Raw genomic sequence first — 24,287 nt, 5'->3', positions numbered from 1 at the left:
CAAAGTAGATAGAGTACTGGACCTGGAGTCATACTGACTCATCTTCAGAAGTTCAAATCTGATCTCAGACACTTACTAGCTGGGTCACAGGCAAGTCACTTAGCTTTGGTTGCCTCAGTTTTCTCATCTGTAAAATGAGTAGTACCAATGGGATATTCACAGTACCTATTGGCAGCCATGAATATCCTGGTACAATTCTGAATCACAAAATGCAACAGACTCTCCACTTGGAATACAGAACCAAAACATTATTCAGGCACCAGAAAATGAAATCCCAACACCAGAAAGCCAAATCCATCATAGTAACAAAAATCTATACATAATAACAATGCAGAGGGCACTACCATCCCCAAGCCTTCCTCCTGCTAGGCTTCCCACAAACCAGCTCCCTTAAATGAATCACAAGCAAGCTTCCTTAAACAAAATCACACACAAGCTCTTTCACTCATACTAGCCAGCTGCCTGCTTGCCTGCATCCTTCCTAGCTCTGACTGCTCTCATGACTGACTTCCTCTCAGCTCTGCTCTAGCTCCACCTCCTCCTGTTCCATACATTCAGCAGGCTCCTCCCACCATAGGCTGCATGGGACAAAAACTTCCATGTGACTCAGGCAGGTCACATGGGCCTATTAATGAATGGGAAAGATCTTCCTATTTAAATTACCATTACAAAGAAGCAGTGGCAAACTACTCCAGTATCTTTGCCAAGAAAACCCCAAATGGGGTCAGGAAGCATCAAACACAACTGAAAATAATGGCCCAACAATGCTTACAAAGTACTTTCAGCATATTATCTCATTTGACCTTAAATAGTCCTATGAGTTAGGTACTCTAGGTATTAATTAGCATTTGCATTTTATAGTTAATGAAACTGAGCCTCAGAGAGGTGGAGTGACTAGTCTCAAGGTAGCAAAGGTGGAATGTCAGAAGCAGGATTCAAAATTTGTTCTTCTAGACTCTATGATGTGGCAAATTCCTCCTCTTCCTCCCCACAACTCCCTAAATGAATGAAGCAGGGTAGACTTGGGGTCAGAAAGACCCTATACCCAGAAAGTAGTTTTGTCATCATTGTTGGGTCACTTAACCTCTCAGTGTCCCAGCCAATTCTCTAAGACTATAAGTTATTGATGAATTACTAACTGTTGTGGATGGAAGGTGTTTCCATATCAGCTTGATCCTTACACTGATTAAATTAGAGCTCTTGATCAAAGCAAGGAAATATCAGCATAAATGAGTGGGAAGAATGAAGAATATTTCTCTAGGTACAGGTGATAAGAGAACCAGAACCTCCATTTTAAGGAAGATGCTTAGGTCAGCTGTATTCTTCAGCTTGTACTTCTGACTTTCTGGACTTTCTCTGCCATGACACAGAAACCTATTCCCTCTCCAAGTTCACTTTATCACTAGAGTTCTCACACTGAAAGTACCATCCACCCTTGTGGCTTCATCTTCTGATTGACTGATTCTTCTTGGAACCTCCATTTTAAGGAAATTGCCCAAACCAGCCATGTTCTCTCTAGCACCCTCCTCTCTGTTTCAACTTCCTTTTATGTGTTGTCTCCCTTTATTAGAATGTAAGTTCCTTCAGGGCAAGGGCTATTTTTCCTTCTGCTTGATTTTGTATCCCTAGTACTTAAGATAGTACCTGGCACAGTGCCTAACAAAACCTTATTGATTTGTTAGGTCACCATAATGACCCTGTTAGTTGTCTCTGGGGAAGTGAAGGGAATTAGGTTGATGACTTAGTTTGAGTATAGAATAGTCCCACCGAGTTCCAAGTCCAGGTCCCATTTTGGGCTTTTGTCTCAGGCACCCTGGCTCCTCAGAGTTTCCCTGCTGGTCTTCAGTAACATCTAGCCTAGAATACTGCCTCCAAGGAAGTCATGACTTGAGTTTTCAGCTCTGGGGGACTTCACCATCTGTGCCTAGAACTGGAAAGGACAAATGAAACAAAAACAAAATCGCAAGCCCTATTCTTAAGACCACATGATCTAAAAGGGGTGTACTTGTGTGTGTGTGTGTGTGTGTGCGCGCGTGTGTGCGTGCGTGTGTGTGTGTGTGTGTGTGTGTGTCTGTGTGTCTGTGTGTCTGTCTGTCTGTGGAGATGACCCTTCCCTCATACCCAGCTCAGTGAATGGTACCCATGCTTTCAGTGACAGTTACCCCTTTGGATGTTGATGGAAAGAGATTGTCCCAGTCTGATAGTTCTAAAAATGCAGCCTGTTCTGGCTACGCAACCATTGGAAAGGGGATATTCCCCTTCCCTGTACATGATAGGGGAACACAGAATGTCATCTCCCAGAAGCACATTCCTGCTATCTTCTACATGGGTGCCTCCATCTTAGGTCATCTGAGCCAAAGCCAGGTAGCACAAGTATGTGTTTATTATGACTTGTTTTTCTATGGGTTGTGGCTTCGGAGCTATGTGTATGTGCGTCTTTCTACTCCGCCATCTTGGCTCCACCCCACCAGGACTTGTTTTTAATAAAGATAACAAAAACTCTTAGACAAAAATTCTCCCCTGCATTTCTAATACTACCCTCTGTGCAGTTGTTGATATAAACTAACAAACTGAGTTATCTTCCATTATTTGGGATCTGGTTTATCAACCTTTGGATCAGCAATGTTTCTTTGTCTTTTTTCAACTCCTGTTGTGCAATTTCTTGGGCAAGATTTGGTTATCATCAATCTTGGTGTCTATCTTTGTGTATATAATCTTTTAGCCTACCTAGTACTTGTTCTTTCACCATTTAATCTTGTTCCAAAGGTTATTGCCAAAAACAAACAAACAAACAAAATTCCTGTTCCTTTTTAGGTATTTTGGTTCTGTTGAAAGCTTTCCACTGGTTTCCTACCATAACCTAGAGTCTAGGGACCAGATCTCACTGAGCCAATTCTGGCAAAATGAAGGTGTTGCCATTCTGTAGGATTTCTTGGAGCTGGTAGAGGTTGGAAGTGTTCAGTTTAACTATTAATGGGTTTGCAGATCAAAACCAGAGGGTACTAGTTAAAAACTCTTATAAGTGCCAAGGAAGTATAATCCTTTATTTTTCTTCCATACACTCTGTGATTTAGTTTCTTGCGTATCTCCACTTCTTCACACATGTGACTCCAGTTTCTGAAGCTGTGCCTTTGTATTGGCTGTGCCCCTCCCCTTCCCCCCATACTCTCCTTCCTTATCTCGTTCTCTTAGCTTCCTTGGGTTTTTTCCACACTCAGCTCAGATTCCATCTCCTGTAGAAGGACTTAGCCAGTCCTCTACCACTCTCATGTGTATTCTGAGATTACTGTCTATTCTGAATATTTCTTGTATATACCTGTTTTTTTACATGTTGTTTCCCCATTAGAATGTGAGCTTCTTGAGGCCAGGAATTTTTTTTTTAAATGTCCCCCCTACAGTGCCTAATACCTAGGTAAGCACTAAATAATTGCTTCTACCTGACTGTTTATCCAGATGTCCTTGAACATCCAAAATATTGATCTTGGTGACTTGACGAGAGCCTAGTTTGGTATAAGCTAGGAATTAGACTTATCCTTGATTCATCTGAAACAAATGAGAGCAAAATAGTTGATCAAATTAGGATCATGGTCCAAACTGAGAAAAGCAAAGTGGTAGAAATGAATTACCTCCTAAAAGACTCCTGTCAACCTGTGTAGGGAGTGATCCTTTTGTCTGTTTTGGACAGTGTAGCTGTCACACATTCTTAAAGGTGCGTTGCCCGTCAGTTCCTGAGTTTGAATGTAAGCTTTACCACTTAATACTCTGGGTAACTTACTTAACTTCTCTAGACCTCATTTGCCTCATTTATAAGATGAAGGTGTTGGAATAGATGTAATAGGACTAATAATCATAAGTAATAATAATTTTTAAAGTTCTATATATATGTTAATGCATATAGGATCCTCACAACCACCCTATGAGGTAGGTACTATTATTTCTCCCATTTTGCAGATGAGGAAACTGAGGCTGAAAGAAGTTAAATGACTTGCCCAGAGTCACACAGCTAGTAAATGTTTAAGGTTGAATTGAAAATCAAAAGACCTGAATTTAAATCTCAGCTCTATGATTTTGAGTAAGTCACTTATTTGTCCTTTCTGGACTTTAGTTTCCATATTGTAAAATAAGTTTGGACCAGCTGATTTTTAGTATCCTTTCCATTTCTAAATCTATGACGTATGTGTTTTTATAAAGGCCAGTGTATCCTTGGTCCAGCCTAAATGAAGTGCGTAACTCCTTCCTTTTATTGATTCATTCATTATGCATTTTCCCCCAAAATCCTATGTAATTTTCTAATATATGTACAATTTCTAATAATATGTGATCTAATATGTTTAGCAAAATATTTAAGCACTGGGAAGCTGAGCACCTCATTTGGGTGTGGTCATACCACAGGCATCTCCTTTGGAAAAGGAATGTTCAGCCAAATTTGACTGTGTTGGAGTTTGGGATGTTTGTGTATGACTCTCAAGGGCAGAGCTCCAGCTTCATCAGAAGTGTGACAAGTCTACTAATTGTCTTGAATACTTGGAGTCAATAAACTTTTGGGACTTTATAACTTTATATCATTCATTGAATCCTTGTCATGACCCCGAATGAAAAGCTTCAAGTAGAACGTGACCGTCCTTTCTTTTTTTTGTACTGAAACATCAGTGAGAGCTTCTTAGATTTTGTTTATAATGTACACACTTAAACCTTCTTTAGACAACATGTGATGTAACTACTCAAGAAAATGTACATCCAGTGCTTGGCAAATGTTAGAGCTATATAAATGATAGTAATTATTGTTGTTATGGTAGAGGTGGTGATTGTTATTCTTGAACTGAAGGTAGGAAACTTAACTTTTGAAAAGAGAGTAAAGCTGTGCCATTTATGAAGACAATGAGAGAATCCAATTACTATAAAACCTGGGTGAGCCAGAGATGAGCTTTCTGGCAACTTCAGATGTTTAAAACTGCTCTTGGTAGAGGGTCAAACCAAGAAGATAACTTTGCCAGCAAAGAAGCTGTTTCTGAGAATCCAGAAAGCCCAGAGCAAAAGATTATATTTCATTTACTTTGATTGGTGGTTTTGTTGACTAGAACAAATGCTTTCGAGTGGGCTGGCAATGTCTATAATAAACTCCAGCCATCTTTTGCAAAAGGTGAGAATTAAAAAGGGGCAGGAGACAGAAGGGAGAGCAACAGTGGAGAGAAGCGGAAGTAAGAGAGAGGCAAAGACAAGAAATAGTGGCCAATATGGTGTTAGCAGAGATGTCAGAGATTAAAAGCTCTAAGCTGGCTGTTGTCAAGCAAACAGCTGAGGTCAGCAGGGAAGAGTCAGAAAAGAAGAGCCCTAGAGGCAATTAGGCAGGTGGGAACAATGGAACAGCTTATCCCTTGAAGACAGGCATTTTTACTACATATCAGTTTGTATATGTGGTTCTAGTAAAATGGCATAAGGGTTGGACAATACAGTCTGTGAGCTTTGCTAGTCCCTAAAGTTTAGTAGTTATGGCACATCAATCATTATAGAAAATGATTCTAACCTACTTTTACAGACTTATTTCATATTGTAGTTATTTATAAACATTATATTCTGGGAACACTGGAATATAAAACTTAAACCAAACTAATTCTCATGTTGTCTATGTGGTATTCTCCTTTTTCTTTTCTACCTTTTTAAATGACTCAAAAATTGCTATTGACACCTGTATGTTTTGTATACAGTTGCTGCAGTCTTCATATTTGATTTTCTCATTTGTAAATAAAAAATCTTTTGGTCTGACTAATCACTGACAAAAACGCTTTTCATATATGAAGTTGTTTGTATAAAATGTGAGCTTTCCCAAAAGCTCAACAGACCATTCCCTATTTAAGTTAATTTAAAAAATTAACAGACATTTACTTTCTCTCTGTCCTTCACCCCATCCTCAATTGAGAAAGAAAGATAAAACTTTAGTAACAAAGTGCAGAACAAATATGTTCTTCCCATATTGGCCATATCTAAAAATATGTTTTATTCTGCATATTGATTCCATCACTTCTCTGTCAGGCAATAAGTAGTATTCTCCATCTTGGATCATTTGGAATCATGGTTAGTTATATTGTTGATTAGAGTTAAGTCTTTAAAGTTGTTCATTTCTACATTGTTGTTATTGTATAAATCATTCCCCTGGTTCTGTTCACTTCACTTTAAATCAGTTCATACAAGTCTTCCCAGGGTTCTCTGGGAAATAATTTTCCCAGTGAGAAATTATCGTATGAAAATGGTTTCTTATGGCATCATAAGATTCCTTTACGTTCATAGGGCATACTCTGTTTAGCCATTTCCTATTGGCTACGTGGCACAGTGTTTTGATAAACCTTTGTATCTGGTATTAGGAAGATGTGTTCAGATCTGGCCTCACACTTTCCCTTTCCTCAATTGTCTCTTCCCTTATGAAACCTTTCCTTAATATCCATCCTAGTTGTTAGTATTTTTTCCTTCCCTAAATTAAATGTGTTTGTCCTTCATTGTTGAAGAAGACCATGCCATCAGAGAAATGATGACATGCCTTGTACTTGACTTCATTTTGAGTGAGGGAGGGCTGTGCAGGTCACCAGCCTCACTTCTCCTCCACAGCCATCTGAATCCAGTGACCAGATATTCCTCAGGATGACTGGAGATGAGCCAGGATGAGGTAATTGGGGTTAAGTGACTTGCCCAAGGTCACACAGTTAGTGAGTGTCAAGTGTCTGAGGTGAGATTTGCACTCAGGTCCTCCTGACTCCTGCACTGGTGCTCTGTCCACTGTACCACCTAGCTGCCCCTTCCCTAAATTACTTTGTATTGAAAGACATTCTAGTCTGTCATAAGACCATAGTTTCATAGATTTTGAGGTGGAAGAAACCTTAGAAGATTTTCTAGTATGATATTTTTATGCCAGATACAAAATCTCAATTTATAAATGAGAAAACTGAGACCCAGAAAGAGGAAGGCACTTTCCCAGAGTTACACAAATGGCATGCAACAGATGTTATTTAAACATAATTGCTTCAACCTTTAACTGCACCGATCATTCTTCTTAGAGGTCTTTTTGAGTCTAGCTCTACCATTTACTAACTGTGTGACTTTGGGCAAGTCAACTTACCCCAACGGACCTTAGTTCTGTTTCTCCTTCACTCCCCACCTTGCCATCCCACTTCCCCCCAAATGAGGAGTTGGATTAGACATCATTCGATGTTTCTTCCAGCTCTAAGATTTTATGATTCTATCTCACTGGGATCAAGTAAAGGAAAGAAGAGCAGCCGACCCATGTCATGGTCCTAGTGTATGTTGAAAATCAGTGGAAAAGTAGGAAGAGGAAAATAATTTGGAAACTCTATATTGATATTTTTTCACACTTTAAAAATACCCTCTCCCCTGCCAAGTTTTCCAAGTTTCTAATTTTTCCGTATTGCCCAGGATCCTTTTAAAGAAAAAACAAAGAAGAGTAATAAAGAAAAATGATAGATTTTATTTAGTTGATATAAAGTATTTTCTTTTTCATTATGTTAAAATATTGTGTCATATTTTAGTTTTGATTTATGGGGAATGAGATAAAAACTGCTTTTCTGCTAAAATCATGGTGTCATTTGGAAGAAAATTTTTGTGTTTTCCCTTAGCTGAAAACTTTATTCCTCAATGACTTTATTTATTGTGGCTAGGATTACTCAGTGTTTGCTTTTCTTTGGTAATGGCAGGGTTTATATAACAACTTGCCCTTTCTTGTTCAAAAAGTTGGCAGTCTGAGTATTTCTTGTCCCTATTTCACCAAAAAGTATGTACTTTTTGGAAGCAATACTACATTTTACTCAAAGAGCTTTAAATATTTGTTCCTGTCTAGTTTATGACACAAACTTGCTTAGGCTTTTGCATTATAGTTTTCATGTGGGCCTCCTCTCCACAAAGTCATTTCACATGAAATAATAAGTGATGTCTTGGAGGATACCTAGTTTGACATGAGAAATTACTTTTTTCAGTGGACTTGTCAGTGTGAGGGGTACAAGACTGGTCAAATTTCTCATTCATTGTGGCGATATTTTTTAACACTTGTGAGATACGTAGTACAAACATTATTGCAGTTTTAGTTCAGGAATATGAGGTTCAGAGAGAGCACTTGCAAGTAAAGCCATAATGAGGGCGTATAAACAGTATGACAAGGACTTTTCCCTAGGGTGACAGATTTAGAGGGTGTGAATAGCATTCGCCACCATTCAGTAGTTTAGAAAAAACAAGGGCAGATAGGTGGTGTAGTAAATAGAGCATCAACCTTGGAGTCAGGAGGACCTGAGTTCTGACCTCAGACAATTGACTCTTACTAGCTATGTGACCTTGGGCAAGTCACTTAACCCCAATTGTCTTGCCATCCCTCCTCCAAAAAAAAATTAAAAAAAAGAAGAAACAGAATTTAGCACCTCTTTGGAAGGATTATTAGTTTAAAAAGGAATGGTGGACCAGAGAGAGATAAATGCCCTCCTTCCCCAAACAAACAAAAACAAACCATACATGTACTTTATATCCTTGGAAAAGGAACAGTTAGTGCCCTTGGCTCCGGGGTAAACATTAATAGCCACAATCATACCTAAATGAATGGATGGTATACACAAGTCTATAACAAGGTGTCCTCTCTTTCATTCCCCTCCCCAGTAAACAACTTTTTCCACATTAAAAACTTTAACTGCTGCTGTATTAATCAGGAAGATACAAAATAGCTATAGGAAAAATCTTTCCACTATAGGGACTTATAATTTTATTGGGAATAAACACTCATGATGTAAAGTAGCATATGCATTGATGTACTAAGATGCATTTCATAACCATTGAATACTGTCAAGGTCACAGAAGAGTTGGAATGATGAGAAAAAGCTTCATAGAGGACAAGAAATTTAAGGGATACACTTCAGGATGGATAGAAATAAGACCGAGAAGAAGGGAAGTCTGGGAGGGAAGAAAGCATGAGCAGAGAGGCATTCTAAAGTTAGCACTGAGCACTGTTTAGCAAACAGTTGTTGTGTTTGTCCTTCATTCTTGAAGAGGACCGTGACATCAAGGTGATGACATGACTTGCCGTTGACTTTGATTTGAGTGAGGGAGGGCTGTGCAAGGTCACCAGCCTCACTTTCTTCTCCTGAGCCATCTGGGTCCAGTGACCTGATATTCATCAGGATGACTGGAGATGGCCCAGGATGCAATGTGAGACCCTGGCCCTTTCAGGCTAGATCTTATCACATTCTCGCTTTGAAAGAGTTCTGGCCACAGTAGAGTTCAAATTGGAGAGATGAATGGAAAATAATTTCTGATTGATATAATGTTGATCATGTCCACTAGATCTGAGACCTACCACTCTGCACTCTGGCCTTACTTCCTACTCTATACTCTGGGAACAATAATTAAATCAAATTAACACTAACTATTCTTGGAAAGGATGTGAAAATCAGAGTCCAGTGACTGTGCTCACCATTCATATTACTTACCTGACCAATACTCCTCTCTCTGCTCAACATTTCCTTAGATAGATTATCTTCCTCCACTAAAATGTAAGCTTCTTGAGGGCAGGGACCTTGCTTTTTGTATTTGTACCCCCAGTACTTAGTATAGTGCCTAGGGTCTAGTAGGTCCTTAATAAATATCTTTGGATTGGTATAAAATAAGTGCCTAATAAATACTTTTTCATTTGTGTATAACTTTGGGTAAGAACCTGACTGTGTTTTCAAGGATAAGCTAAGTCTGGGAAGATTGAAATTTTTAAATTCTGTTGTATAAATACAAATTTCTTTGTTGTACCTGATCTCTCCACTGTCCACAGAAAAATGAAGTTATTCAAGAGACTCTAAATTCCCATTGACGTTACAGTCAATTTTAATGGAATTTCTTATGCAAGTGTGTGTATGTCTGTCTATCTGTGTAATATAGTCTGAAACTGAATATAATAAGTATAATTTTTTTAACCTTTCTAGGCCGGACCTGATAGACATGAATACCGTTGCTGTTCAAAGCAACCTTGCAAATTTAGAACATGCTTTTTATGTAGCAGAAAAAATCGGTGTCATAAGACTTCTTGACCCTGAAGGTGAGTAGTTGTTTTGTCTCTGCTGCATCTTACTCATTATAGAAGTTTGATCCAACATAGCCAATTGACATGGTGAAATAACCAATTTCTTTTGCCCCTTAGATGTTGATGTCTCCTCACCTGATGAAAAGTCAGTGATAACCTATGTGTCATCACTGTATGATGCATTTCCCAAGGTACCAGAAGGTGGTGAAGGCATCAGTGCTAATGTAAGTAGGAGAGTACATCAGCTTAATCAGTTTCAGATTGATTTTCCATGCTTCCTATTACCAGCTGATCACTGGCCAGGTGACTGGGTTCTTTATTTTAGTTGCTCCTAATTAATCATCTCATGTGTTCAATGTTCTGCCGATGAACTTTTGCAGGCTTTAGCTAGATCTAATATATCAGATATATGAATCTTCACTGGTCCAAGACTCAAACCCTTTAAGTGATTTTCTTCAGCCTTTGCAGTAGTTGTGTCAAAAAGTAACCATATGTTCTTGAAAAGAAGAGGTTACAATATGTATGGTAGGTTTGTAGCTAAGATCCTCTCTCACAATCCTAGAACCTTGGAAATTAAAGGGATCTCAGAGACCACCTACTCCAGTTTATTCCCAGATGTGAATCCTCCCTACAAAATCTCTGGTTATCCAGCCTTTGCTTGAAGTCTTCCATTTGAAGGTTTTCTTTGAATGTTATCCTCCTGTGCCTCACTGAAACTTTTGCCCATTGCTCCTTTGGTACAAGTGAAACAAATCTTTTCCTTCTTACATCTGAGGGCTATTTAAATACTTGAGCACCATCATCCTACCAAGTCTAATTTTTCTCAAGTCAATTTCATGTCTTCATATGGCATGGATTTGAGACTTGTCCCCATCTTGGTAGCTGTTCTCTGAATATATTCCAACCTGTCCATGTACTTTCTGAAATGTTCTTAGAACTGACTGTGATATATGGTCTGAGGGTAGTAGAGAATAATATTATTATATGATCCAATATAATAATATATTATTATATCTCTTTGTCCTGGACAGGAGAAGAAATGTTTCTCTTAATGCAACTTAACATCTTATTAAGATTCATGGCTGTCACATTGCACTGCTGACTCATTAAGTTTTCCATGAGTTAAAACCCCTAGATAATTTTTTTTCAGATAATCTCTTCTAATCATACTTCTTAACAAGTTGTACCTACAAGGTTTTTTTTTTAAGCCCAGTTATAAGACATGATGTGCATTCCAATTTAATGTCATCTATTTAGGTTCAAGCCACGGTTCTAGGCTGCAGTAAACTTTTTGAATTTGAACTCTCTCATTCTTTGTGTTAGCTATCTTTCCCAGTTTTGTGTCATAAACATGCCATTTAAACCTTTATCTAAATCATTGATAAAAATATTACACAGGACAAGACCAAAAACATAGCCCTGAAGCATTCCATTAGTTTTCATCTTCTACGCTGAAATTGATCATGAATGACTACTACTCTTCAGGTCTTATTTCTTAATCAGTTTTGAATTTACCAACCTAGACTTCCATGTTTCCCACATCTCAGCCATCTTTTCTGTGTGATAGCAAGAAAGGATTTGTCTAATGCCTTGCCAAAATCTAGGTAAATTGTATTTGACTTTCCTTTGTTCCATTGTTTGCCTGTTTCTCTAAGATAAAATATAAATATCTTTGGCATTGAAAGCCCTTCATAATCTGGTTCCAGGTTACCTTTCCAGGTTTATTATATGTTATTTCTCTTCATACATTTAATATTTCAGCAAAAATATCCTACCTGCTGTTCTCCATATATGACATGGCCTCACCTATATAAACCTTTCCATAATCTGTCCCCTGTAGCTAGAATGCCTGCCCCCCCAAAGTGAAATGAACAGTCTCCTCACCTCTGACTTTTAGAATCTCTGGCTTCTTCCAAGACCCAGTTGAGATGCCATCTCCTACTAAAAGCCTTTCTGGATCACCTTAATTGTAAAGTTCTTCTATTATGATGTTAATTTGTACTTACTTTGTATATTTTTGCAAGTGTACTTTTTTTTCTTTCTGGGAGAATGTAAGCTCTTTGAAAGACCTGGGGTATTTTCATTTTTGTATTTATATCTCTCTGTGCCTGGTTGGCATAGTTGGTGCTCAATAAATGCATATTAAATGAAAGAGTTAAATGCAGAATGTTGATGCAAATTTGATTGTGCACATATTCCTTTTTAATTATTTGTGTTGTATTCTAGGATGTTGAAGTTAAGTGGATTGAATACCAGAATATGGTGAACTACCTCATCCAGTGGATCAGGCACCATGTTACGATAATGTCTGACAGAACATTTCCCAACAATCCTGTAGAACTAAAGGTCAGTGTCATAAGTGATTATACTGTTCTCATTCAATAGATGATATTTTTGAGCTCAGTTACTTCTAGTTCATTGTTGGTTTTTGAATATTATAATAATTTCATAGTTTGTAGAAGTCCAAAAAAAACTTAGGGAAGTTATTCTGGGTCATTTCTAATGTAGGCCTGTCTAGTGGTCCAGGTTCAAGGGTTAAGATGCAGTGCAACACCAATAGACCATAAAAATATCATAAAACCAATATTATTGGTAAGAGATTAGAAAATCAATTAAAAATGTTATTAACTTAAAACACTTACCTCTCTATCTCTGAATGCATTCATCAGATGGTAACATAAGCTTAGTTCTGGCAATTTTCTCCCAGCTACACTTTAATAGAAAAAAAGTCAAAGGACTCCTTACTCCATTAATGGATCAGCCTGGTGAAACCATCTACTCATGCACAGAAAAAAGGCCAGGAACACTTAGGGATGAAGGCAAAAGGGAAAGGAGGAAGAAGCAGCTTTGTCTCTGCCTAATATTATCTTATTGACATCATTGCCAAGGTGCCAAGGTCTAATCACATTTTGAGGATGAAAATGACTCTCTAGCTTGCTGAGTGGCCTATTTTCCTTGGTATTTTGTTAGCATGGCTGAGATTCTCAGAGTCCCATTTGTGTGAAGTGGAATGGGATTATGGAAGGTTTTCATTAAATTTATGTAAATGTAATGTGGAGTTTGAGGTGCTGGGCATACTAAGATTAAAGAGGAAAAAAAAAGCATCACCAACTATAAAACTCAATAACAGTTCTTGCCCTCCCATAATGTATTTCTGCTGGAGTTCAGTATACAATAGAATCTAATTATAAGACTTCTGTCAAAAGATAATATTCTTGGAGGCTTTTGTTTTTATCAGACTATATTGATTATACATGTATCTTCATATATACACATGTATATATAAGCATATATGTGCACATATAGACACATGTACATGTGCACACACATATATACATATATCTATCCATAGATATATACATTTACACACATTTACACATAAACATATAGACATACATATAGTATGTGTGTGATTTTACTTCTAGATTGCCTAACTTCTTGGTATAGTTAACCAGTTAGTAATTACTATCTTAATATGTTTCTTTTGAGCTCCCTTGAAGCAGAAGCAGCATGATAGAAATAAGCGATGATAGAAATAGAAAATTTTATGATTTGTTGGTGGATTAAATAAAATAATGTTATAATTTTTTATTTTTAAAAATTAATTCAGATATTACTTAAAGGATCCATTTGATTTTTAGTCTATATATTTTTATGACTATAAACATAAATTTAAATAAATATAAACAGAAATTCAGATAACTTGAGCTCAACACCTGAGAATTAATCAGTGTGATTATGTATCCACATTGACTTTCTTTCATGTAACTCTTAACCTTACTATGAGAAAAGTGTTACTTTCTATGAAATGACTTGACACTTGTTGGGATGTTGCTTTGTCCCTAAACTTATTTTACCTGTAATTTTCTCTGTCTGGAGTATAAGTTTCTTGAAGTGATGGGTCTCTCCTTTACTGTCTTGTACATTATTTGATGTTGCTTCATAAAATATTGTCTATGAAGAAGGTATTCAATAAATGCATATGGACAAGAGTTCAAGTCCACTGAAAATATGTGATTGAAATTTCACATTTAGTTTTCTGCATATCCAGTTATTGCCTCTTGATTGATATAAATCTGTAGGTAACTGGAATAACCTTGAGGGAAAATGGGTTGTCAGTTCAGAAGTGACATGATGCATCTAGGAAGATAACAGTTTTCATTGATACAGTGCTGTACGGTTGTAAAGTATTTTCCGTTCACAGTGCCAGTGTATCCGTATAACTGAGGCCTGTAGTAGAAGTGCTGTCACTTTCCTAGGTGAGAAAACTTAGTCTCAGTAAAACTTTAGTAACTTGATCAGGATCACAAATAGTATCAGAACCAGAATTCAAATGTAGGCCTCAAGATTCCAGGTCTGGTGGCCTTTTTCTATATACTATAGTATCTTCAGAATTGGCCTGTTCATGTTACAGTCAGTAAATATTTGTTAAGTGCCTACTATGTGCCAGGAGATACAAATATAAAAATGATAGTCCCTTCCCTCAAGGAACTTACAACTTTTTGACAAAGCGTAGCACATAGAAAAGAAAGCTGAAAAAGAGTGAGGCAGAGTGTAGGGAGGGAGGTGAAAAAGGAAGGGAAGTCATAAGAAGTCTAAAGCAGCATATCCAGGTGGGAAATGAAGAGATGGCTGTCCTTGCAAGATGACATTATGTCCACAAAATATAGAACAAAATCCACCAGAATTTTTTTTTGTCTTAGAATTTACAGGGTTGAATTAAAATTTGCATACATATTTTATACATGTAATGTATGGAGATGGAACACTCATTTATCAATATTCATCTGTTTAAGCATGGGGGATTTGCTTTAATATAATTTTGAGATTGAAGTCACTTAAAATATTCATAATTGTTTATTATTGTTAAGTGACCCAAGAAAATGTAGATAATTTTAGTTGAATAGTGTCTTAGAGCAGTAAATTAGATAACAATTTAATTACATGGTTGAAGCTGCTGAAATAACAGTGAAATTCAATAGCGTCACTTTCATTTTCTCTGCACTTTATTTTGCTTGGCTATTGGAATGATAAAATAAAACTTAGCTCTCATAGTTCTATAGGTAGCAAAAACTTCCATTTTGCTAGTATGTATTAATGAGCTAAAAAAAGTATACAGTGATTATAATAGTTCACATTCGTATAGCACCTAAAGTTTTAAAAAGTACTTTGTTAACTTCAGTCCCAGAGAGTAGGTATTTTAAATACTCATTTTCTTTGTATACAATGAAACTGAAGTCCAAAAAGGTGAAATAAGTTACTAGCCATTATATGATGAATTTAAATGGCCAAAACTGGGACTCAAGTTGTGACTGTCTGGATCAGATCCCGTTGTTCTTGATCAGAAACTTTATCCAATTATTTTTGTTAAGGAGCGAGATGGAATAGAGGATAGAGTGCTGGTCCTAGAGAAAGGAGGACCTGAGTTCAAAAGTGGCCTCAGACATTTACTAGCTGTGTGACCCTGGGCAAGTCACTTAACCCTGTTCACCTTGGTTTCTTCATCCATAAAATAAGCTGGAGAAAGAAATGGTAAACCACTACAATATTTTTGCCAAGAAAACCCCAAAGGAGTCACAGAGTCAGACATGACTAATCGACAAAAACCAAAACAAAAATGCCCTATAATTGATTTCCCCCCATCTTTTTGCTAAACGCTATTTTCTTTCTTTCTTGGTGATATAATTTTTATGGTAAGCTGTAATTGTTATAGTATAACCCCTTTAAAACACGATTCATTATTATATAGATATGAATCTTAAAAAGAAGTGAAATGACCCCAAATGTGACTCCACGTGAAACAATATGGTATATCATGCTTCCTCTGAATGTGGGAGTACCAGTACTATAAAGAGCTTCCACTAATATACGTAAGACAGAGTGGTTGGCATTTGAAGTAGTAAAATTGGAGAAAGATGAAAATATATCTTTGAAGTCTGGTCTCATCTATTACTTTTTCTGTTTTATTTCAGGCACTTTATAATCAATATTTACAATTTAAAGAAACAGAAATTCCACCAAAGGAGATAGAAAAATCAAAAATTAAACGTCTCTATAAATTATTAGAGGTCAGTATACAACTTTCTTTTGACTACATCAATTCAATTTTTCATTCTTTTGTTTCTGATGTATGTTTTAAATTGTTCTTTTGTATTTTTTCAAGATTTGGATAGAGTTTGGACGCATCAAACTCCTTCAGGGCTACCATCCAAATGATATAGAAAAAGAGTGGGGGAAACTCATTATTGCCATGCTTGAGCGTGAGAAGACACTACGGCCAGAAGTGGAGAGGTAAAAAAGTTAATGTTTTCAGGTGGATGCTGTCATGAATATTTATCTCTCAGACATATTCCAAGATACCAGACATCTTTAGGCTTTCCACATTGGGTCTCAGAATCTACGATTATTCTAGTTTGCATTTCAGTTTCAGAAATCATTATTTTTCAAAAATTGTTTGACCCTGTGCATTTTCCAGATTTATCTTTCACCTTCTTAATCTGATACATTTGCTTATTAGCCCTTTTCATCAGTAAATGGAGGACTGTATTTTGAAGGAATGCTAAGGCCTACAATATGAAATGACTTTGGAAGGCTCTATCTGTGAGAATTTCAGAGGCCTGCAGCAAATACAGAATTCCATGAAAAAAAATATAAGGGATTAAGAAGGGTAGTGGAATCTTTACTCAGCTTCCTGACTGATTCCTCATCAGATCCTTCATTTCTTTTTGTTTTTAGTTAAAACCACTATTTTCCATATTAGGCCTCCCCATTTAGGACATAGCAGAATTAGACATGGGACATAGAGAAGGAGGTGGAAATGAGGTTTTTATTATTAACAAAGTTTTTGCAATATGACAATAACCAAATCTTTTCATAACCCCTATCCTTGTGGGACCTGTGATCTTCATTTCCTCTGCTTACCTATACTCCCTTTTCTAAGATTAGGAAAAATTGATCTTATTCATAAATGAGGCAAGGAGTTGGGGAAGGTAGAAAATCATTATTCCATATTTAATTGATTGAAAATCATGCTACTCCTTTCTTAAAAAAAGACAAAGGTAGAGTGAATGAATTGGAAAGTTTATAACCTAATATGATACCCATGTTTCTGGGTCATTAGAATCAAAATCATCTTGAATGATTTGACATGTGTATGGCTTCCACACTGATATTCTAGGTAATCAAAACTAGATAGCATGTTTATTTACTAAACCAGTGAAAAAAAATCATCTAAGAATTGTAGTTTGGGCATTGAAAGAAAATGGTCACAGTATCATAGACTTGAGAGTTGAAAAGGATCTGAGGCCATCTTGTTCAACCTTTTACAGATAAGGAAACTGACTCACAGAAAAGTTAAGTGATATGCCCAAGGTAACACAAGTGGTACCAGAGATGGGGTTTGAATCCAGATCTTTTAACTTCCAAATCTAGTAGGCTTCCCAGTGTTCTGTATTGCAATGATAATGACTGGTTTTCAAAATTATATCTTAAGGAGCTGTTTGACAACAGGGTTTTCAGTTGGCTATATTTGGCATAAAAAACCCTCACGTTTCTTTTTAAACCCTAAGAGAAGAATCAAAGGATCAGAAATTTAGAGCTAGGTATAACCTTAGAAATTATTCATTCCTACAGTTTTTGTTCTTGGAGAGAGAGCTTGAGACCCAAAGGGAGAAGTCGCTCCTTTATCAGCAGAATTGATAAGAAGTCCTGTGATTTAGATATGTACATGCTTTTATACTATTGGGAGGCAAGCATGAAAATCTATGGATAATGGGTTGGGCAAATGCCTTCATTTTCTTGACACAACAAGTTTGTTGGCACTACCTGGTCATTTCAAATAATCACTACCTGGCATGGAGTGAGAAAGAGGTGGAGTGAAGGAAGAGTTTGCATACCACAAGAGGAGAAAAAAATAAGTGAAGACAAAATTTGTGAGTTTTGTCTTTGCTGTCGTAGAGCTCTCGCTTAAAAAAAAACACAGGAAAAATAAAATATAGTTGGAAATGAGCTTACAAAGGGTCTGGCTATAAAGCTTCTGGCCTAGAGTCAGGAAGACCAGAGTTCAAATGTGACTTCAGTCACTTACAAGCTGTGTGATCCTAGGCAAGTGACTTAACCATTTGACTCAGTTTCCTCATCTGTAAAATGAGCTGCAGAGGAAAGTGGTAGACTATTTCAGTGTCTTTGCCACGAAAACCCCAAACAGGGTCATGAAGGGTAGGATATGACTGAATAACAGTAAATATACTATAAAGTAAAATGACAAATTTGGAAATTATTCGATTACTTCGATCTATATAGACAAGATACATCCTGTAATTTAGAAATAAAAATCTACTTTATTCCATGTGTAATGACATTTGTCACTATACACTGCGTAATTGTAGTTCTCTCCTTCACATTTTGTAGTGCAGACCTGTCCCTTTAATACGATGTTATAGCTAAGTACTTATACTCCTTTAATTGAAGATCAGTTTTCAAAGAACGACCCTTAGAGTGGTCTAGATATTAGGATTTATCATTCTGTGAAGGGACACAAAAGATAATTGATATATATTTTATAGTGAGCCGTTTTTTGGAAACTGAGTTGTTTTTTTTACCTAGTTTAAATGCAGTGACTCTTAGTCAAAGTATTTGGCATTATCTTTGTCAGTGACGACGCCCCAATCAGCCTGATTAGTCTGTACTTGTAGAGGTTTAATGCAGGCTACAAAAGGCAAACCTCAACTGGCATATGCCTTGCTTTAGGCTAGATCCTCTTGAATAGTTATCAGAATATTATTCGCTATGTGTTGAATATGCATGTTGAAGCCTATTTAAAGGAGGTCACAATGCTCCTGTGTTCAGAAGCTACTTTCCCCCCATAAGCTGTACTTTTTGTGGAGTTTCTTGACTTGCTTTTGCTTTGAATTGGTTTTAATGGCCCAAGAGTGAAGACTATTCTGAGGATAAAAAATGCAGAGCAATAGTTATAGTTACCATAGCAGCGACTCTGTTGTGAGTAACACCACCAGCACCCGCACTAGCATCGACTCAAATGAGAATTTTCTTTCTGTCCACTGTGGGCCAACTTTGATCAATTCTTGTATAAGCTTTGGCAATGAATCCTTTGATGGACACAGGTATTGTACATTTGGGGTGGGACTTTTTTCCTCTCTTTTGTAAAGTTTTGATCGTGTTTTCTACAGCGATAGCTAAAGAGTTAAGAGAGTAAAAAGCCATTAATATTCTGTCTCCCTTTAGGTTGGAAGTGTTGCAGCAGATTGCAAGCCGAGTTCAGAGGGACAGTATAGTCTGTGAAGACAAATTGATACTTGCTCGAAAGGCTCTGCAGGCTGTAAGTCAGTCTTCAGGAGATGGAGGGTTGGTGGGTAGTATAAACCTTGATTCACTGAAATGTTCATTTGTTGTATTAGATATTTGCCTTTTCAGAACTTTCAGATCTGCCTTTTTTTTTTAAAAGCTGTTTTTTTGCATTGCATATAGCTATCTGTACTTTTTTTCTGGGTGTGGGCAGTTATCAAAAAGGAAGAAAAACAAAGAATCCATAAACAAATTTAAGTATGTAAGACTCTTTTTTAGTCTAGTCTACGCCTGTGATAAAAAACAAAACTATTTTTATTCATTCATTCATGTGGATGGGTTTTTCATTCATTCATTTCTGTCTTTCCCCCTTTGTCTCTGCCTCTTTCTCTCTTTCTTTCTAGTAGGGAGCTCCTTCTACCAATGTAGGTCTGCCTCTGTTCCCTCAATTATAGTTTAAAGAGTTGCCTGGGGCATCAAGAAGTTAAAAGTCTGCCTAGTTTTTACCTAGCCAATTTGTATTAGCTATGGTACTTGAATCCAAGGTCATCCTGACTGTGAGAGATGAACCTTCTATCCATTATACCATTAAAAATTTATGGAGCATTTATTTTTAGTTTAGTTTTAAAATGTATTTTTTTTTTCATATTATGAATAGCAGCATGGTTTTTATGGAAAGAAACCAGGATTTTGGAATCAGAAACCAAATCTTACTTGATATTAATAGCTTGTGTGACCTTGGGCAAGTCACTGAACCTGTTTGTGCCTCATTTTTTATTTTTCATTTATAAAATAGACATAATATTGCCTAGAGTACTGACCTCACATAATTGCTGTGAGGATTAAATAAGAGTATATATAAAGGCCTTTGCAATTCTTAAATCAGTAAAAGTTATTTATGACATTTGTTGATATTGTTTGTCAATGTATGTCAATTATGACATATTGTTAATATTTGTCTCAAAATATAGGATTCTAAAAGATTGGAATCAGGGTTGCAGTTCCAGAATGAAGCAGAAATTGCTGGATACATACTTGAAAGTGAGAATCTTTTACGCCAGCATGTAATCGATGTACAAATTCTTATTGATGGAAAATACTATCAGGCTGATCAGCTGGTACAGAGGTAAATAAGCTGTATTGATATAAGCTGCATGTATGTGTGTCTGTATGTATGCATACATGTAAAATGTGCTGAATTCTGAGTTAACCCTCTTAGGAATAGAGAATGCATTTGGTTATTATGTGTTCTAATATAAATACCTTTTCTTGTGTTGAGTGAATGTCCCCTTGATTATTATATTTTATCTTTCTATGTGCATCTGTTCCCATAAAGAAATTCCATATTTATCATAATAGATGGAAACAAATAACTAGATTTCAAATACATCTACATATTATCTGATTAGTTTCCTCATCTTAAAAATGAAGGAACTGGATTAAATTTTTTCTAACTATAATATTTCATCATTCTATTGAACACAAGTGGAAAAAGCACTAAAATTATTAAAATTCAAATGTAAAAGTTTTGAAAAAATGCACATATGGGAAAATGCTCTTTTGTCTGTAGTAATGAGATTTTAAGAAGCAAATATAATTGTTTTTTAGGGTTGCAAAACTACGTGATGAAATTATGGCCGTAAGAAGTGAATGTTCTTCTGTGTACAGCAAAGGACGCTCCCTGACGACAGAACAGACAAAGCTTGTGATATCAGGAATAACACAAAGTTTAAACTCAGGATTTGCACAGACCTTACATCCCTGTTTAAACTCAGGACTGACCCAGAGTTTAGCACCTTCACTTACCCCTTCCAGTATGACATCAGGCCTGTCATCAGGTCTGACTTCCAGACTGACTCCATCTGTCACTCCTGCCTATACACCTGGTTTTCCATCAGGATTAATTCCAAATTTTGGATCAGGAGTGGACACCAATTCTTTGCAAACACTCAAACTGATGCAAATCCGAAAACCACTTCTGAAATCCTCTTTGTTAGATCAGAATTTAACAGAAGAGGAGATCAACATGAAGTTTGTTCAGGATCTCTTGAATTGGGTGGATGAAATGCAGGTAAAACATCTTGACTTCAGCCATCAGCTCTGCCTTTGTTTCTAGCAATTCCCTGTTAACTCTGGGGCTTTTGTTACTCTTTTAAGGTGCAACTGGATCGAACCGAATGGGGTTCTGACTTGCCAAGTGTTGAAAGCCATTTAGAAAATCACAAAAATGTTCATAGAGCTATTGAAGAATTTGAATCTAGCCTTAAAGAAGCTAAAATCAGTGAGGTATGTATATTGAAAACCAATACTTTTGTATTTCATTTTAAAATACGTTCATTTTCTTTTCTCTATGAATATCCCATAGATCAAATAATTGGTAAATATACCAGGCACATCCTAATTCAACACTTCATCACTTCTCACCTAGATCATTAAAATAGTTTCCCAGTGGTCTCACTTCTTCATGTCTTTCTTTCCAGTCCATTCTTCATCCAAATGCCAAAGTGATTTATTTAAAGCACAAGTCTAACCATGTCCCTCCTCCATTCAGTAAATTCCAGTGGCTCCCTGTAAACCCTAGAAGCAAATATAAACTGTTTTGTTTTGGCATTTAAATCTCTTCAAAATATGGTTCCAGATTACTTTTCCAGGCTTATTATATATTACTGTCCTTTCATTCACTCTATGGTCCAGTCAAACTGACCTTCTTAGTGTTTCTCTTACGTGTGGTACTCATTTCTTGTGCCTTTGTAGTGGCTCTCTTCCATGCTTAAAACACACTCCCTCTTCACTTTTGCTTCTTAGAATTCTTGTTTCCTTTCGAAACTCACCTCAAGCACCGCTTCTCATGTCAAGCCTGACCTAATTTCCATAGCTACTAGTATCCTTTGCCTCCCCACCAATCACTTGATACCTATTTTTATATATTCCTCATATACCTAGATATGTTCATATTTCTTCCAATAAAATGGAAACTTTGTTTTAGTTTTGTAACCCTGGTACCTAGCATAGTGCCTGACATATGGAAGGCACTCCAAGGCTTGTTAATTGATTGCCTTGTACATGGTAGCTAATGTTGAATTGAGTTAAAATGAATAATTTTATTTAACTCAAGTTAATTAAAAATTTTCATTGTGATGCTTTTGTTTCACACAGATCCAAATGACTGCTCCCCTCAAACTCACATATGCGGAAAAGTTGCATAGATTGGAGAGTCAGTATGCAAAACTCTTGGTAAGATAAATCACATCTTTTAGTCTTCTGGGAGTGTGTGTGTGTGTGTGTGTGTGTGTGTGTGTGTGTGTGTGCATATGTGTGCAATTGGCAGAGACATCATTTTTTTAACCTATAATTTTCCTTTTAAAAGAATACATCCAGGAATCAGGAGAGACATCTAGATACTCTTCACAACTTTGTGTCTCGAGCCACTAGTGAACTTATTTGGTTGAATGAAAAAGAAGAGGAGGAAGTTGCTTATGATTGGAGTGAAAGAAATTCAAACATATCCAGGAAAAAGGAATACCATTCAGTAAGCATAACACTAGCTGTTGACTAGAGAAACTATATTTCTTTTGAAAATAATTATCTAACATAGTTTTTCTTGTTCTCTCTATTTCCCCTTCAATACTATTAGGAATTAATGAGAGAACTTGATCAAAAGGAAGAAGTGATCAAATCGGTTCAGGAAATAGCAGAGCAACTTCTTCTAGAAAACCATCCTGCCCGACTAACGATTGAGGTAAGTCAGTTAATAAGTTCTGGCTTTTAACTAACCTTCCTATTCTACCATTGTAAATAAATGTATTAATTTGAACCATTTAAGGACTAACATTTTTTCTAACATTTAATTTTAACAAAGCAATAATCTTGAAACCAAGTAAAATGGAGCATTCGATAGCATCCATATTAGAACTCTATTATCACTTGACCTTATATAAAATAGACTTTGTTATGAGGTCATTCTTGAATCTCATAAGTGGGAGTTTATTTTTGAGAGTTACCAAGAAACTTTCATTTTAACAGATTTATCTGTAACATATTTCTGTGGCATAAACTGGGACATTGTGATGGCATGTTTCCAAAGTAATTTCCACATTTAAAGTACAGCAGTAGCAAGAATGTTTTAGGATTGAGTCAAGTTACATAGGTTGTTCAGTCCTGCAGGTCGATGACAGATACAGTGTTTGACTTACAAGATGCCAAAGGAGAGTGGGCAGGAAAGTGGCAGGTGAGCTTTGTGTGTGGGCCAGAATGTAAGGAGTTCAGATTATACTCTAAAGGATACGTATTTAATTATCAAGTGTAGTGCAAGGGAGGAGATTGGATCTAGGAATCTCTTTATTGAGATCTCAGCTCTGTACACTGCTGTGACCAAAAAGATAAAACAGCATCATTAGGAAGGGTATTAGAAGTGCTTTTTTTGTATGAAATGTGATTGGTGTCTGGGGTCATCTCCAGTCATCCTGATCTATATCTGGCCGCTGGGCCCAGATGGCTCTAGAAGAGAAGGTGAGACTGGTGACCTTACACAACTCTCCCTCACTTATATCCAGTTCATTTGCAAGTCATGGCATCACCTTCCTGAGGTCATGGTCATCTTTGAGGACAAAGGGCAAACAATAGGGATTGATGCCCATTTAAAATATAGGTTATAGATTTGGTTGTTATACATTAAGCAATATATAACAGCTGAAAAAGATCTAGAGAAAGATAGTTAAAATTATTAAGAGAATTAATGAGTTTCTGTGTGAAAAGAAGCTGTAACAAAAAATAAAAGGGGAAAAAGAATTTTTCAGGACAGAAATATGAAAGGTGAGAGAATACAGTATAGTTTGATAATAGTGGTATGATTGATATGTGGATAATCTTAATTTAACAACATTAACCATTACCAAACTAGTATTTGATGTAAAGAATATCAACACGCATG

General features: G+C 36.5%; 1 protein-coding gene across 28 annotated transcripts in view; it reads left to right on the top strand.

Moving 5' to 3' along the window:
- The window catches only part of DST (dystonin), a 608,843-nt gene that overhangs the window by 381,226 nt on the left and 203,330 nt on the right, over positions 1–24,287 (top strand). For 25 of the 28 annotated variants that reach the window (XM_072642521.1, XM_072642508.1, XM_072642527.1 and 22 more), the window contains 12 exons: positions 9,957–10,069; positions 10,172–10,278; positions 12,281–12,400; positions 16,027–16,122; positions 16,218–16,345; positions 19,298–19,391; positions 20,329–20,483; positions 20,966–21,428; positions 21,515–21,643; positions 22,514–22,591; positions 22,725–22,886; positions 22,992–23,096. In XM_072642521.1, coding sequence (XP_072498622.1) covers positions 9,957–10,069; positions 10,172–10,278; positions 12,281–12,400; positions 16,027–16,122; positions 16,218–16,345; positions 19,298–19,391; positions 20,329–20,483; positions 20,966–21,428; positions 21,515–21,643; positions 22,514–22,591; positions 22,725–22,886; positions 22,992–23,096 — 1,750 coding nt within the window. Of the gene's footprint in view, positions 1–9,956; positions 10,070–10,171; positions 10,279–12,280; positions 12,401–16,026; positions 16,123–16,217; positions 16,346–18,913; positions 19,177–19,297; positions 19,392–20,328; positions 20,484–20,965; positions 21,429–21,514; positions 21,644–22,513; positions 22,592–22,724; positions 22,887–22,991; positions 23,097–24,287 lie in introns of those variants that run through there. The other 3 variants (XM_072642526.1, XM_072642519.1, XM_072642525.1) reach the window with 3 other exon arrangements.

This window comes from Notamacropus eugenii, chromosome 2, assembly GCF_028372415.1.
Source record: "Notamacropus eugenii isolate mMacEug1 chromosome 2, mMacEug1.pri_v2, whole genome shotgun sequence".
Classification (NCBI taxonomy): domain Eukaryota; kingdom Metazoa; phylum Chordata; class Mammalia; order Diprotodontia; family Macropodidae; genus Notamacropus; species Notamacropus eugenii.
Note: the sequence above shows the minus strand (reverse complement) of the source record. Positions and strands in the feature narration are given on the sequence as shown.